The sequence below is a fragment of the Caretta caretta genome, chromosome 4 (genome assembly GCF_965140235.1).
Source record: "Caretta caretta isolate rCarCar2 chromosome 4, rCarCar1.hap1, whole genome shotgun sequence".
Taxonomy (NCBI): domain Eukaryota; kingdom Metazoa; phylum Chordata; order Testudines; family Cheloniidae; genus Caretta; species Caretta caretta.
The window spans coordinates 117,498,941-117,516,666 of record NC_134209.1 but is presented as its reverse complement, the minus strand read 5'-3'; the positions used below and the strand labels follow the sequence as shown (position 1 = coordinate 117,516,666).

Below are 17,726 nucleotides of genomic sequence, written 5' to 3'. Positions count from 1 at the left end.
TATTCCTTGAGAGGTCATCTAGTCCAGTCCCCTACACTCATGGCAGGACTAAGTATTATCTAGACCATCCCTGATAGGTGTTTGTCTAATCCGCTTTTAAAAATCTCCAGTGATGGAGATTCCACAATTCCCAGGACAATTTATTCCAGTGCTTAACCTCCCTGACAGGAAGTTTTTCCTAATGTCCAACCTAAACCACAATTTAAGCCCATTGCTTCTTGTCCTATCCTCAGAGGTTAAGAAGAACAATTTTCCTCCCTCCTCCCTGTAACAACCTTTTATGTACTTGAAAACTGTTATCATGTCCCCTCTCAGTCTTCTCTTTTCCAGACTAAACAAACTCAGTTTTTTCAATCTTCCCTCACAGGTCATGTTTTCTAGATCTTTAATCATTTATGTTGCTCTTCTCTGTATTCTCTCCAGTTTGTCCACATCTTTTCTGAAATGTGACACCCATATCTGACGCAATACTTCAGTTGAGGCCTAATCAGCAGAGTGGAGTGGAAGAATTCCTTCTCATGTCTTGCTTACAACACTCCTACTAATACATTCCAGAATGATGTTTGCATATTTTGTAACAGTGTTACGCTGTTGGCTCATCAAAACTCAAAGGTCTGAAAATGTTTTGCCTTTTGGCTTTTTGTTTTTTCAATGAAAAGTCAAGATTTTCCATAGGGGGAAAACCCCATTTACTGATGAGCTTTTCTGAAAAGGCTACAAATAGTGGAGCACTGCATGATGAGATTACCTGAACAGATTATATCCTCTAAAGCTAATTTGTGGCTACAACATTTGTGTAGAGCTATCCTATCTGTAACTCAAGACAAAAAGACAAATAAGCCAGTTACCATACAGTCAGCAATAGAAAAATAATTTTATTTACTCTTGTAAATAAAGCAGTGCAAAGAGAGTAGTTTTAACTGACAAAAATGCATAGATGGATACAATTACATACGATTTTTATGTGTACACACACCCGCTGAACACAGTCACTCCTTTCCTACATCCACTCACTTTGCATAGCTTTAAAATCAGACAGATGAGATCTATGCTCTGTATGATTACTTCCTGTACATTCTGTTATCCTGACTGTCCTAACTAGCATTTTTATTATTTCTCATCATTTGTATTACTGTAGCCTATTGGACCTCTAGACATGGAATCAAAGACCCCATTACACTAGGTGCTGTATAAACATATTAATTAATGAAAACGACACCTGATCAATAATTTAGTTCAAGGACAATTTAAGATCTACTGTAAGACTGGAGAGAAATCCCTTCCTATATTACCCATATAAGAATTTGAGAAGAAACTGTTCACTGATTTACTGTGATACTTCCATTTTTTTTTGTATTTTTTCGTAAAGGGAGCTGCTCCCTATAATCAGTCGCTCTTGTTCAGCTACCCAATACATTCAAAGCAAACAAAGACTGGTGCCAAACCTCCAGGAACAGGGCTACAGGAAATTTAACCTTGCGTCTAAGTGTGGGCAAAGACTGTTTAGTAAAATATCAGATACCGTGGGTGAAATCTTAGCCGTACTGAAGTCAATGGGAGTTTTGCCACTGACTTCAAAGTGTGGTCAGGATTTCACCCCTGTTTTTCTATTCCCATCAAAAACAAGACCATACAATGCATTCAGATGTATAATCTAATGAGATAATCAACATGTATTCTTGGTTTGGGTTTTTAAAATTTCCTTCTCCTTTATATAATAGATAGATTAGATCACTGGGTTTGCCCAGCTGTAACTAAGAGCAGGATTTAGCCCATGAAGTATATAGTTAATACCATTCTATACAGTTGTGAACTCTTAGTATTGTAACTGCTCAAGACCATGCCTTCCTAATGTTTGCTTTGGAATTCCAATCTTTCAGAGAATTACACCTCAGCTGATCAAATGGGGATGCTGAGCTAAATTGTTCGTAAGAGTAGATTCCTCTTGCTCTGATCTAGTGTCACTGGTGTTTTCAGTGGAAGAATGTACATCTGGAGATTGTTCTGGCCTTGGTGTCTGAGAATCATTGGCTGTAGAAAAAACACAAATACAGAATAAATATTGAAATGTAGTACTATATATAAAGTATACACGTACATGGGGGGGAGGGATAGCTCAGTGGTTTGAGCATTGGCCTGCTAAACCCAGGGTTGTGAGCTCAATCCTTGAGGGGGCCGTTTAGGGATCTGGAGCAAAAATTGGGGATTGGTCCTGCTTCAAGCAGGGGGTTGGACTAGATGACCTCCTGAGGTCCCTTCCAACCCTAACCTTCTATGAATCTATGAATCTATATCTGGCTTCCATACAATCATATAAATAAAACTACTTGGAAGAAAAATCAAGCATTCAAAAATTAAGAAATGTCAAAATAAGTAGCCCAATGTAACTTTAACTGTGTCCCTTTGTGTGTATGCATTACGATGGCCCCTAAATTATATCAATTGCAGCTGGTAATAAAGGACAGGGCTTTCAAAATCAAGTTTATAATGCATCTGTGAACAATTCATATATGTTGTAAGTCTTATTTCTTAATAATTCAGTATACTTTATATTAATAAAGGAATATTTGTGATTATAAGGGATTATTTTCCAAAACTTAACGACGGGGTGTGTGAACTGCAGAACACACCCAAGTATTGAGCGCTAACTGCCTCGTGTGGTCACTGCTAGTGCAAAGTAAAAGGTAGCTTTAGAGAGAAGACTACACTAATGTGAACTAGTATCTTTTAGTTTGCACTAGCAGTGTCCACACAGGGCAGTTCGTGTGCAACATTTTGCTGTAACGCTGCAATTCACAACCCCATCGTCCACACAGTGGCACAGTGTAGACATAGCCCTGATTTTACTTTATTTTGTTACAGTAATAAGCCTGTCACCATATACCCATTCTATGAAGATTAGACGATAACATTTTTAAGTTTGCAAGAAAATACAATATAATGGAAACCCTCTTTCCATAATTTGTCCATATTTCTTCCACAGTTTGCTGATCAAAAACTGTCTTGTCCTTAGATACGTGCCTGCCTTTGCTCTCTTCTTTAATTTGTGGCTGATCATGCTCTTCAGCTTTGTTGACCAGTGATTTACTATCTATTGCACATCATGAGCACTTTTCCCCCTAGACAATGTTTTTTTGTCTGTAATATTCCTTTGAACTGAAAAAAAATTTCTAGGAGACTGAGGGCTGATATGTGGCCCCAACATTGATTCTCTACTTCCTCCCTATCAGAAAAGAAAGCAATGGACAGGATTTTCCAGTCTGTTAGATCCATTTTGACCCACTCTTGCTCTTCTGTGACTGATTCTTTACGGGTGTAAAGTATGAGCTTCCATCCACTGGTATAAGTCAGAGTTGCTCTCCAGTAACTATTACACTGGGACCTAGTGGCATGGGATGAGGGAAGCCCAACTGGCTCCACGGCCCACGCATTAGGTGGAGCTCAGTCAGGGTGCAGAATACAGCCCACTGAATCTAATAGCAACAATCACCTGAAGTCATAAACTCATTAGTCTGACTATTCACAAGGTGATAGGTATAAGGACTATAAAAGGAAATGATCTATTCCTTCCAGTTATTATTTCTTAAAGTTAATGCTATACTAGGAATCTTCATAACCACGGCCTTAACAACAGGTTTAAATTAGTCATCAGTGCTAGGTTTCATTCAGACTTCAGTAACTAATGTGATGGTCAAAGCATCAGAAAGGCTTAACACAAATGGTAACAAACAACAACAACAAAAAGTGGTAATAAGCATAACCTCTCCTGTGATACTAATTACGTCTCTGAACCTTTATTTCAAGGATAGGTTAAAAATCCTCTTACTGCTGCTTAACCCAACTCTAGTTATAGAAACATATTTTACTAGAATAGGACACATGAAATTGACATTACTGAACTGTCTGTTCGTTATTTTTTGTTTGTTTTATTCCCATTATTCTAGTTAACTGTACTTCAAGAAGAGATGAGGAAAAGAGATGTGCATGGGGCTGGAAGGAGTGATTTGTAATGTAGATTCAGAGAGCGAAGTATGTATTACTTGGAGAAGTGATGACTACGAAGGGCCATGATAACAAATATCTGATGGGTGTGAACATCTGAAAGGGAGAGGAATTACACAATTAGGACGGTACACTGGGTATGACTAAGAGTATGAAAATTCAGAATGCATTAGGCAGATAAAATTCCTAAAACGAAAGTTTAGGCTGGATATCAGGGAAAACAGCTTAATAGTGAGGTGTATTGTGGAATACTCTCCCAAGGGAAGTGATAGAAGACAGATCAATTGGAGCATGTGAAATCTTGCTGGGAAAAAAACACACTAGAAAAAGTATAGTAGGGGGTAGTCCTGCACTGGCAGAGAGATGGGCGCTCTAATTACTAGATCTTTTCCCATTTCTGTGACTATCATTTCAAATAGAAGGAAGCTGCAGTTTTCAAGCTACAATAATTATGTTAAAAACAGCCAAGGCCTTAGTAACAAAAGCCCTTAATTCACTTATACATCCATTAATAGCTTTTTGGAGGATGAAAAAGTAAAAACAGTATCTTACTTAGGATGCTGAAATAAAACAGAGCGCTACAATGCTATACAACATAATAAGAATGATTTTCAGATCCTCTAATCAAATTGCGTTTGGTTAAAATTGGTGAAAGAATGGTGAAATTGTTCCGGGGGGTGGGGGGAGGATGGCAAATATCAATACACAGTTCCAAATTACTGATCTGGTGCAAAATTATTGTTCTGCGCTTAAGGCCTGAGTCTGCACACCCTTACTCATGCTGATGCTCTGAAGGCAGTAGGACTACTTGTGTGAGTCAGATCTACTCCTGCAATTAAGAGACTGAATTTGTAGGACATTACTTGCTTTAAATTATATATGAACTGCATGCTGGCACCAAATCTTGAAGTCTGTTCTATCTTTAAAGTTCCCTGTTTTATGTATAGAATTATTTTTTTTCTAGATTATTTCAGCCTGACCATGGCAAATACTTACCAGACAGAGACTGAAAATATTGCATTGCAAATGCAACCAGTATTGACACAAGAAAGGTTCCCATGAAGTAGATCTGCAATAAGTTTAGAAATGTGTGTTAGATCAATACAAAGGTAGGGCGCTGGCTGTAACTGTACTGATGAATGTGACAATGGAATAATACATACCAGAGTAGAATGCAAAATGTTATTCCAGAAAACTCTTAAGTAAAAATAAAGCAAAGCTAATGAGCATGGATTAATTAATTCTTGATTGCTATGAATCCAGCACCTATAAACAAAAATAAAAAATGGTGTTGAATCTTTAATATTACTGTTTGGTACTTCTATAGCAGTGGGACTACAAGAAGTAAGAATGGTAGCATTGGGCCCTAAGTGACTTATCCAAAGTTGCACAGCTACTCGATAGCAAAACTGGGAATAGAGCTCTCATCACTGACTCACAGCTCTATGCATTCACCACTAGGTCATCCTTCCTCATTTATCTATAAGGTGATTCTACAATGTTACAAATTACTGAGTGAACTTTCAGTACATACTGTACTTCACTTACAGGGTAGAATGGGAATTGCTTTATGTGGTATCAAGGAAACCAGCTCTCTGTAAGTAAATGGAACAGATATAATGGTTACGTATCCGTAACTGGAGTTCTTAGAGATGGAATCTGCGTAGTCCTACTCACGCGACGCACCAGCGGATGCAGCTGAGGCGGTGAAACCTTCTTGTAGCAGTGCCCCTAAGTGTCCCCTCCTTACCTTTCTCTTCTGCGTTCCTGCAAGTTCTGAAGGTGAGGCTATAAAAGAGGGTGAGGCTGCCTCCCTGCTGCCTCAGTTCTTTCCAACCTTGCCTTCTCAAGTCAAAATTCTATTAGGATTCCCAGGAATGTGGGTGAATATGCAGAGTCCATCCCCGCAAAACCTCCAGTTACACGTAAGTAACCTCCATTTCTTCTTCACGTGTTTGCTCCGCAGTCCCACTCACAGGATAGTTTGGCGAGCAGTACCCCATAATGGAAGGTGGGACTCAGAGTCCCAATCGAATAGGGATTATAGTACTGCTCCACCAAACTACTCCATCAAACAGTAGACCCAATCCAGATGCTAGGTCTAGGGAGAAGTTTTGTAAAAAGTATGTGTGGAGCTCCAAGTAGCAGCCCTACAGAGCTCTGCAACTGGGACGTGTCTAAGGCAAGCGATGGAAGTAGCAATTGCTCTGATAGTATGACCTAACCCCAAGAAGGGGTGGAATGAATACTAGTTATAGATTTCCCCTATGCTCGATCTAACCCCACTAGATAAAGTCTGAAGAGAGTGTGTGTCTTTTATGGTTGTCTGCATATGAAATAAAGAGACTGGAGGATTTCTGAAATTCCTTCATTCTATTAATACAGTAAGCCAGAGCTCTTTTAGCATCTAACATATGCAGCTTTGACTCCTCTATGAGAGTGTGAACCCTCGGGGGAAAAAATCTGATTGACATGAAAGTCAGGTACCACCTTGGGAAGGAATCTAGGATTAGGGCACAGGCCACCTTATCCTTGTGGAAGATACCTGATGAGCCATGTGGTGGTAGTTCACTCATTCACCTAGCTGAGGCTGTGGCTACTATGAAAGCAGTTTTTATAGATAGATGGTACAGACAGCAGTCTTCCATAAGCTCAAAGGGAAGTGTCATTAGCTGTTTCAGGAGTAAATTGAGATCTCATGATGGTATTGGATCTTTTATTTGTGGATATATATTGGCAAGGGTGACCCAGGGACCTCTGGGTTCCCACTGGCAGAGGGCACAGTGGAGCATAGGGCTACATGGACCCCCTGGATCTGGTCTCTACATGATCGTTCATCAAAGGGTCTCATATAAGGTCTCTACTGAAAGCCTGTGTCACACGGATCATCATATCCATTGCGAAATGTATGGATGCATAATATGTAATGAGTTATGTATATATACACTGAAGATAATGCTCTTAAGGTTTGTGAATTGGGGTTGGTCACCAAGAGGTGATAAAACAAGTTTTTTCAGGTGGGAGATGCTCTAGATGTCTGTCTGTACGTAAATTGAGTATTGGATACTTCACAATGGATGTCTATTTACAGACTGAGTAAAATGCTAATCAAGAGACTGCAAAGTCTACAGAGGAGTTTTTCTGCAGGAAAAACAACCAGCAGGGGATATACTGTCTGCAGTGAAGAAAATGGATGGTTCGAATTATTTTGAGGTTGCACAGGTACACCTTAACCTAGGGGACAAGCTGCCAGTGTGTTTGTTTTATGAATGGAGGATCACAGCCAATCTGGCTGTTTAAGCCTGGGGGTGAGTCTTGGAGTGGGCTAACATTTATGAGGCAGGAGATTGTCTTGTTAGTTAAATTTAGGCTACAGAAAGAATGTTACTACTTTATTTTATATGTAAATATTTATTTCCATTAAGTCTACTTGCTTCTTCTTGAAGTTCTATTATTTGTTAAATAAACTTTTACCTGATTTCAGTATAACCATATCTAAGTGCTATAAATTGAGGTGAGCAGTGATCCTGAGATGTAACTGGTAAACTGAGGGGTACTGTTCCTTTGGGAATAGCAGATCTGTGAATTCTGTGAGTGTCCAGGGACAGGACAATCCAGGGGTCTGACCCTTGACAGGCACAGACAAGGCTTCCTCACACTAAAGGCAGGTGGTGGTGAGGTGCCTCACAACCCTGGGACCCCCCAGGAAGCATCACAGCAAGTCCCTTCATAATTTTTCTAACTGTATTATGTGCAAAGACAGGTTTGCAACCCTGCAAGGTGTGGATCTCATCTATAGATTTCTTTAACGACAATTCATGAAGTTCTGTTACATCTCTGTTCAGCAGATCTACCAGGCTGTTGTCCTTGCCTGCTAGGTGTAGAGCTATGGGATAAATGTTGTGCTGGATATGTCAATCCCATAATGCAACTGCTTCTTTGCACAATTGGGAAGCGTGAGACCCTCCCTGTTTGTTGATATAATCTAGTCATTGTGTTGTCTGTGACAATTGCATTACCTGTTCTGGCTGTGAGGGAGACATAATTTGAGAGCCCAATGGATTGCTCTCATTTCCAGGTTATTTATATGCAGTGTCTTTTTCTGAGAACTCCAATGACCTTGACCTGTCAATTTGCTGAAATGTACTTCCCATCCCTGTTGGAGGCATCTGAGGTGACTATTTCAGATGGAGCTGGAGAGTTGAAAGCTACCCCTCTCAGAACATTGTAACGTTGAGTCCACCATGTCAAGGATAGCAGTATCTTACTTGGAATAGTCAACTATATGCACGTGCCATCTGTGCTTAGTCCGTAACTTAACATCAGTGAAAACTGAAGACTTTTCATCCTGAACTGAGCATAATTTGTGACATAAGTGGCTAAACCCATGAAGCCTAGAAAGAACATGACTCTAAGTGGGATCTTGATGAAGCACTCTGTAGTGGATTGATGCTTCAGGTATCTTTCTTCTAATAGAAAGGCTCTGCCCTCCAGGGAACTGAGACCTGCTCCTATAAAAGGAATCCTTTGTGTAGGTAGCAAAAGAGATTTTTTTTTCTTGCTTATCACAAGTCCTAACCTCTTGAAGAGGGAGCTTGTGTAAAGTTTGCAACCATGGAAAGGTACTTTGTAAATAGCCATGAGACAGTAGATGGGTAAGATTTAGTACTGGGACTGGTCTTGTCTAACCAGGAAATGAAGATATTTTTGATGCCTGGATCTGATGTAGATATGGAAGTACACATCTTTCAGACTGAGAGCTGTAAACCAGTCTAAGGTGGTCAGGAAGGCTATGATGGATGCTTGTGTCAACATGGGGAAATGGATTTTTTTATAAAGGAGACAGGCCTTCCATAGATCTAACATTGCACAAAGCCCTCAGTCTGTCTTTTGGTATCAGAAAATATCTGGAGTAGGAACCTTGTCCTTTGAATTCCCTTGGCACCTCCTCTGTGGCTGTTGATTCCGACAAGGAATGGAACTCTGATCTTCACACACTCTCTTTTGAGAGGGTCCCTGAATAGGGATAGAAGTGGCACACCAGCCAGGTGGAGGAAAGGAATCGAGTCGATGGCATAATCACTCAGTAATAGCTCCAGAATTCATTTTGGATGTGATGTCATTGCGAGCACTGACATAATAGAAAAGTCTGGAAAGATGGCAGGGATTGGAAAGAGGTTACAGGTTGGTCTGAAGCTTCTGATCATCATGTCAAACTTGAGGTCTGATGTTTGAATTTGATGTTGCAACTGATGGTTGTTTTCCCTTCATTTGGGGCTTAAAAGGCTTTCTCTTTTATGGCTGTGTAGAAGAAGGCTTCTGACGCTGAAAATGACATATTTCTGAATAATAAGATGATGAGGAAGGGGGATAGAATTTTCCATGATACCTGAAGACAGGTCTCAAACTCCTTCTCCTCTGAGCTAGGTAGACACCTAAAGGTCTTGCAGTAGACCTCATGACCTTCATCTTCTCCAGTATCTCCTTGGCCTTATTACTAAATAACCACAAGACCTCTGAAGAGAAGATCTTCTACCTTTGATTTGGTTTCAGGTTGGAGAAAGAAGATCTGAGCCAAGCATGTCTGTATAGTGTGATAGCTGAAGCAATCACTCTCACTGCTAAAACTACAGCATGAAAAGAAGCTCTAACCATATTTAGCCATTGCCTGCCCCTGTGTTTTCAAGGTGTTGGCCAGATTCCTTAGCTCTTTGGGAAGTGCTTTGGCAAACATGAACATCTTTTTCCCGTAACTGATATTGATAATTCAACATCACTGCCTGGTAACTTGCTACTCTAATTCTGAGCTATGCAGATAAAAATAACTGTCTACCAGCTGCATCCATCTTCTTATACACCCTGTCAGAAGGTGTGGAATGTGATTGCCCTCTTCTGGATCTTTGTTCCACCCCCGCCACCACTAGAGACTTAGGGGTATGGTGTGCCTGAAAGAATGGAAACTTCTATACCAATAGATAGAATTTGTGAGCTTTTTTCAATATAGCCTAATAAAGTGACGGAGTAGACCAACTGTCTTCCCAGGCTGCAATAGTTTATCTAATATTGGAAAGATAATCTTATTTTAAAACAGGATGGAGGTTTCTTCCAGTGTGACTGATGGAACTGCAGTGCCATTGCCATTCTGTCCACAAGTTTGTGGAACTGTAAAGCATCATCAGAAGGAGAGGAAACTGAAGCAACTCCAATATTTTCATCCAGGAAAGATTCATCATCAAGTTCTGGCTCCAATTCTTGACAGTCCACCTGAGCTGTAGGCTCCTCTTTTTCTTCTGAAAGAGTATCAGAAATTATGGTAGGAGAATGAACCTTGAAAGCAGGAGAAGTCAACTGATCTGGGAATCTCGGAGATGAGGAGTGAGCCATTTTCTGACCCCTCGTGGGTGAGGGGTTCTGACAAGAATTCAGAATATTCCTATACTGTCTATGTGAAGGCCAGTGGGGTCACCTAGCCCACAGTGGTATCTGCCAATCATGCCACTAACTAAACTCAGGCTTCAGGTCATATCTAGGAGGACTTGTTGTTTTCTAGACACCAAACCTAGAAGTCAGAGTAACAGTCGTGTTAGTCTGTATTCGCAAAAAGAAAAGGAGTACTTGTGGCACCTTAGCGACTAACCAAACCTAGAAGTGTGTTCTTTCTCATAAGCATGGAAACTGGGTGGTATGTTGGTATGCCTAATGTGAGACAATCCCTACTCAGACTGTGGATACAACCTCAGATCCAATTGGATCAGACACAGATTATTGGAGAAACTACAGGACCTGGCATGTGTAAAACTGAGAAGGGGAAACAAATTTATTGGTAAAGCCACAGGGTGTGTTGGGGAAGAAAGGGAAGTGTCTTATTGTCTGTGAAAACTTATCCAATGTCTTCCTTTTCTCTTTCTGGGAGATCTGAGGAGGATAACTAGTGGGAGCTTTCCTATTATCTCCCTTAGGGGAAGAAATCATTTTTGTCCTTTGTAGATCTGCCAACAGATCTGACATTGCATTTTATGGTGCTCTTGTGATATCACTGTAGAGACTGGGGCAGTTTGGATGGGTGATGTAGAAACAACTGTGGGCTCTGGAATGATCTTCAGGTCCGATGTGAACTTCAGGAGTGGTGGATGGCTCTTAAGCAGGGATTTATCCTGAGCTAGAATCTATCTTAGACTTTGATTTAGGATCCAATGTTCTCTGGTCTGGATCTGATGGATACAAGAAATGTCCTGATTGTGGTTTGGCCCTACTAATGGGAGCCTTCTTGTCTCACACAGTTTCCGAGACCAGCACCGATGAAGTCTGAGCGTGTTGAGGTCAGATCCAATCATCTGCGAACTTACTGCACTGAGGTCTTGGATCCTGATTCTGGGCAGATACTGGAAACTTTTGAATAGTGCTCTTCATCTTCTTAGTCCCCAATGGGTCAGGAGCTGACACTGGCCTTTTCAACTTAGATACGGACTCTTTAGATGAGCTGGATTTGGGAGGTTTTGCAGCCAGAGCATCTTGCAGCAATAAGGCTTGCAGCCTGTTCTAGCGCTCCTTGTAAGTTCTTGGGTAAATGTTCTGCAGATGGAGCACCTTGAAAGAGAGTGCCTTCTCTGAGGCATGCTGTGTATCTGGTATGTGCATCAGACACCGGGAAGACAGCTGGACAAGACATGCATCTTTTGAAGCTAGGTCTCTTAGCTTTTGGATCCGCCATAGCACTGATAGTCAGAACTGAAGGCTTAACTAACTATCCTAAGAATAAAAATCTAACCACTAACACTGACACTACACTAAGCTAAGGCACTGAGTTCTTTTAGAGAGACAGATCCGGGAGAAGTTCACATCTGTCTGCTGCTGCAGCTGAAAAGAACTGAGGGAGCACCATGCCCCCTTTTAATAGCCCTGCCCTCAGAATGTTCAGGAACGCAGAGGGGAGGAGCAGGAGGGGCGTGTGTGCACTCTAACTGGCACTGCTACGAGAAGATTCCACTGTCTGAGCTGCACACACTAGTGCAGGGGTGGGCAAACTATGGCCCGTGGGCCAGATCCGGCTCTCAGGGCTTTGGATATGGCCTGCGGATTTGCCACCCCTGTGCCGGCGTGGGCCCCGTGCCGCTCCGGGAAGCGGCCGGAACCATGTCCCTGCAGCCCTTGGGGGAGGGGGGAACAGAGGGCTTGGCGCGCTGCTGTTGCCTGTGGGTACCTCCCCCGAAGCTCCCATTGGCCAGGAACGGTGAACCGCAGCCAATGGGAGCTTCGGGGGAGGTACCCACAGGCGCGCGGAGTCCTCTGTGCCCCCTCCCGCAGAGGCCACAGGGACATGGTGCTGGCTGCTTCCCAGAGTGGCGCAGAGCTGGGGCTGGGCCCAGGGCAGGCAGGCAGGCAGGGAGTCTGCCTGCCCCTGGTGCATGCCATTGCCACCCCAGAGCCGCTCCAGGTAAGTGGCGCCAGGCCGGAGCCTGCACCCCAAACCTCTCCTGCACCCTTCACCCAATCCCCTGCCCTGAGCCCCCTGCTGCACCTTGCACCCCACCTGCACCCTAACCCCCTGCCCTGAGCCCCCTCCTGCACTCCACACCCCTCCTGGCACCACTACCCTGAGCCCCCTCCTGCACTGTGCACCCCCTCCTGCACCCCTGCCCCAGCCCTACATTCATGGCCCAGCAAGCAATTTCCCCACCCTGATGTGGCCCTCGGGCCAAAAAGTTTGCCCACCCCTGCACTAGCACATCGTGTGAGTGGGAACATGCAAAGGTCACTTGAAGAAAAACCAGAATTTCCAAAGTGAAAGCAGATAAATGTCAGCATGTCGTAGCAAAGCAAGCAGATAAATAGATAGAAGCTGTTCCTAATTCAGTACTCTATATTATTTCTCATATTTGTATTTAAAAGGCTATGTTAGGCATTTTACAAATGGAACAGGTACAAATTGCTAGAACCTAGTTTGGCAGTAAAATTTAAGGCTACATTGTGGGATCAGAGTACTCAACTAGTCCCAGTGACTTTTGCAACAAGTAATAATGTGAGTAAAGATAAGAATTCTAGCTCTTGGTATTGAAAGATGAATATATAAACTCACCTTTGATAAAGTTCCTCAAGGATGGAAATATTACTAGAATGGAGAGTCCTGTTGATCTCTAAGTGATCTAAAATGTAGGGAGGAATGGAATTACCCTCTTCCATGAGAAGGGCCAAATTAAAGAATCCCTAAAAATACATAAAATATACAATTATATAGAAGAAGATACATGAAACTAAGGCCTGATCCTGCACCACTGAGCTCAATGAAAGTTTTATCACTGACTTCAGTGGGAGATGGATTGGGCTACTGATCAGCATGTCAATAATTACAATTACTTTTTTTTTACCTTTTTCACTTTAATATCATATGGTTCTGTGATCTTCACTGAATAAATGTGAGCACCTTATTTCTCCAAGATATGCTCATGTGAACGATACGTTTACAAGAACATCATAAACAAGAAAACATTCCCCAGGCTAATTCTAATTCATCTTAGTGTAATGATGAGCTCCATTTTCTCAAACTAGCTCACTAAGGATCTAAGCTTTTCATCCCTAGATCCTGTCTAACTACAGCAACAATTGAAGAGCGCATCATGCCGACATATTTTATACAAAGCCTGAAAGCAGAAATGGACCATGTTCTATTCCCAATTAGTCCCCTCCCATGTAACCCTACTGACTTCAATGGATGTTGCAATCGTGTATCTGCAAGGAGAATTTAGCTGGAAATGGCTTGGGCTCTGATCCTGCAACAGCATCTGCTTGGACAGACCTCTGACTTCAGTGGGACACTTCAGAGGTACAAGGGTCTGTCTGTGTGAATACAGTTGCAGGATGGAGCTTTGATGTGTCTTTCCCATTTAAAACTGAAGACACTTGTTTCTCTTTGCTTTCCATTTTAGCTGCTGTTGCAGACACTGGCAGCTTTTTGTTTCAAGATCCTTGGGGTGGGTCCCAACTCTGGTAACTGCTCAAATCACGTGCAAGAATTTTTCTGGTGTCAATGAGAGTTCCATATGCCTAGGAGAGCAGAATACGGAAGAATATCTGCTATGAAGATCTGAGAACAAAATGCTGCCCAGTGTTAAATTACTCATGTTTTTGGTACAATGTCTTGGAATAACTTGGCATTATGAGAGCATATATGCTGAAGTTTTTTGTTCATGGGAACATACTGGGCCAAGTTCATCCCAGGAGTAGCTCTTGGCTTTAAGGGAAGTGCATCATTATTATTAATTTGTATTACAGTAGCACCGAAAAGAGTAACGATGAACTAGGCTCTTCACCTTTAGCCCTAAAAACATCCCACAGGCTAATTCTAGTTCATCTTAGTGTGAAAGAGCAAACTCGTGACACAGATCATACTTCAAAATAAATGATACATTTATACCAGTAGGTGTGTTTGCTGCATGTGTGTATCATGGTTTGTTCCTAGAAATGTTATTTCAAGAAGATATTTTTATAACAGTGAAGATACCTGTGAATCTCCCTCTAATGCAGCTTGTGAATACATCTGCGCTGACAGCTCAAGGTCTTTAGAGTGGTTCTGGTAACCATAGTAATAGAAGTCTCCCATCTTCAAGTAAGCTGTGGAAGGTAACAGTAACAGGGCACTACAAAATATTTGTATAGAAAGAATTGAACTATTAATATATTTGAAGAATTTACTGAATTTTCCATTCAGAGCATTGTATTATGGATAATCATAGTCTCTCTCTGCTTAAGATTGTGACCTTCTTTCTATGCCAAGCCAATAGGGTCTCTAACCTCTGAAAAAAACACATTTGGAATGAAATTTCTCATGGTTCTTCTTCTGTCAGGGAATAGTCTTAGGAGGACATTTCAGGTTAATCAGGCACGGCGTTTTGAAGAGACAAGTTTAATTAATAAATGGTTTTCCTGCTCTTGAAAAAATTTCTAAGAAGACTGTGCAGCGTAATCTCTACCACAAAACTAACAATAACCTCCAAAAACCCCAGACCTAGAAACCCTAGACCTTCAAATTGTTTTATTCATTCGGCTTCCTAAAGAGACCAGCTGTGAAATCCTGACTCCATTTAAGTCAAGGGATGTTTTGCAATTAATTTCAGAAATCTGATGAACTTTAGATGCTTCTCTGGCATAAGACTGTGCTCATGAAGTCTGTAAGTTCTGGGAGCCAAATCACAAGATGTTACAAGCTCCATTAGAAAACCCTGTGGTGTTTGTAAGTTCCAATGGGTGAATCACTCTGGACTGAGTTGGGTACAGGCACCACCAGTGTGGTACTGGATTCAAATACGTTATTGTTTTTCTGTTTCATTGAATAGCTTGCATTATTTTTATACTACACTTATAATAACAACAACAAAACATTGTTACAGAATGAAATCTACAATTGTATCAGTGTTTTTAAATACAGGGTAAAATTTTCTAAAGTATCTAATTGACCTAGGAGACTAAGCGTCACTGAAAGTCACAGATAGATTGATTGTAAGGCCAGAAGCAACCAATAGCTCATCTATTCTGAACTCCTGCATAACACAGGCCATAGAATTTCTCCCAGCTACCCTGTATTAGGCCCAATAACTTGTGTTTGACTAAAGCATAATTTCCAGAAAGGCATCCAGTCTTGATTTAAAGACCTCAAGAGATGAAGAATCCACCACCCTCCTAGGTAGTTTGTTCCAATGGTCAGTCACCCTCACTATTACAAATGTGTTCCTTATTTCTAATTTGAATTTGTCTGACTTTTAACTTCCAGCCATTGGTTCTTGTTATGCCTTTCTGGGCTAGATTAAAAAGCCCTTTAGTACCCACATATTCTCCCTGTGAAAATACTTACACACCATAATTAAGTCTTGATCTTCTTTTTGATAAGCTAAACAGACTAAGCTCTTTAAGTGTCTCACTGTAAAGCACTTTCATTTAAGGGCATTTTTTCCAGCACGCAAATCAGTGACTTAGTCACTTCTGAAAATAAGACTTAAGTCACTCAGGTGCTTTTGAAAATGTTATTCACTATCTTAAAAAAAGTAGGAAATTCTCTGACAAACTGCATTAAGATATAGGTAAGCCTGCCAAGAGATATACATTTCTACTACTGAAATTCCTGTTGAAACACTGCAGTTATAAAAGAAAAAGGTGTGAATGGCAGGAGTTTCTAATTTAAAGTTTCCTTTCTGAAAAGGCTTCTCTGCATATTTCTGGGGGACCAATCCTGGGTCCGGTGGTCCAAAAACCAAGGAAGGGCAAAGGTAGCTTACAGCCATTTTGCAGTCCCCACTCCTCCACACTCAGTTTGTGTCATGTGCAAAAAGCGAGACCCCTCCCCCATAATCCATCCCCTTTCTTTCCTTAATTTGCTCATTAGCATAAAAACTTCACACTGTATACACACTTTTACATTTTCATTGTAACCAACAATGAAAACTGAAATCCTATTAAGATCTGAATTAATAAAAAGTATAGGAGTACTTGTGGCACCTTAGAGACTAACCAATTTATTTGAGCATAAGCTTTCGTGAGCTACAGTTCACTTCATCGAAAGCTTATGCTCAAATAAATTGGTTAGTCTCTAAGGTGCCACAAGTACTCCTTTTCTTTTTGCGAATACAGACTAACACGGCTGTTACTCTGAAACCAATAAAAAGTATGCTATACATACCAAATGAGGGAGCATTGATTTGAGATATGGAGAAATTATAGTATCGCCAAACACAATTAGTAGCTAAGTATCTTCTTGCTAGTTCCTGGAAAGAAAAAGAGTGGATCCATTTATATCACAGGAAAGTTATTAGTATTACAGTATCACTAATGATTTTAAAGGACCATGTATTATGAATAAATGTACTTACTGGTTTCTCTTCACAGATATGTGCTAAGTTTGTCTGTGACACTTCAGTCCCAGCCTCTGCTGCTAAAACATAATACAGCAGAGCTTCATGCCTAAAACAGAGGACAGAAATAAAAAAAAAAAACTGAAATCACCAGGATTTAGCTATAGTTAGAACTACCAAATAAATTCTGAAACATCCATTGGGCAAGCAGAATTTGTGAGCACGGTTTAGAAAGACATGAATGGCTATTCCATGCAAGGGCTACATCTACTGGCCACATTTGGTATAACAGAAAAGAATTTGGTTTTGGGTGGTTTCAGCATCTTCTCTTCTGCTTTGAGGCAGAATCAGCTCCATGTAAGGTTCTACTCTTTTAAAGTGCACCTGAAAGAATGTTTGGTGTGTAAGGCTGGATTATGACACTTAAGTGAGATGGAGTGGCCTGTTTCAAGATATAACCCTGAAACAAACAAACAAAAACACGTTTCAGAGTAACAGCCGTGTTAGTCTGTATTCGCAAAAAGAAAAGGAGTACTTGTGGCACCTTAGAGACTAACCAATTTATTTGAGCATAAGCTTTCGTGAGCTACAGTTCACTTCATCGGATGCATCGGATGCATCCGATGAAGTGAGCTGTAGCTCACGAAAGCTTATGCTCAAATAAATTGGTTAGTCTCTAAGGTACCACAAACAAAAACACACCACACACATATACATCACCATCATCACAACATGGACCTAACATTACATTTCCCAAATTTCACTTCTGCTTGTATGCTCCATCTCTTTTTCCTACACTTTGTCTATCTAGCTTGTAAACTCTTTGGAACAGTGGTGTTTGTGTGTGCATGTACACATAGAATCATAGAATATAAGGGTTGGAAG

At 41.1% G+C, this 17,726-nt stretch overlaps 1 protein-coding gene across 1 annotated transcript in view; it reads right to left on the bottom strand.

Annotated features, from left to right (window-relative positions):
- Positions 1–855: 855 nt before the first annotated feature.
- Positions 856–17,726, bottom strand: part of SEL1L3 (SEL1L family member 3) — a 62,376-nt gene continuing 45,505 nt past the window's right edge. Inside the window, exons 18-24 of the mRNA XM_048848685.2 lie at positions 16,860–16,950; positions 16,670–16,754; positions 14,501–14,610; positions 13,079–13,206; positions 5,166–5,268; positions 4,999–5,071; positions 856–2,031 (exon numbers count right to left, since the gene is read on the bottom strand). Coding sequence (XP_048704642.1) covers positions 1,892–2,031; positions 4,999–5,071; positions 5,166–5,268; positions 13,079–13,206; positions 14,501–14,610; positions 16,670–16,754; positions 16,860–16,950 — 730 coding nt within the window. The 3' untranslated portion in view covers positions 856–1,891. The remainder of the gene's footprint in view (positions 2,032–4,998; positions 5,072–5,165; positions 5,269–13,078; positions 13,207–14,500; positions 14,611–16,669; positions 16,755–16,859; positions 16,951–17,726) is intronic.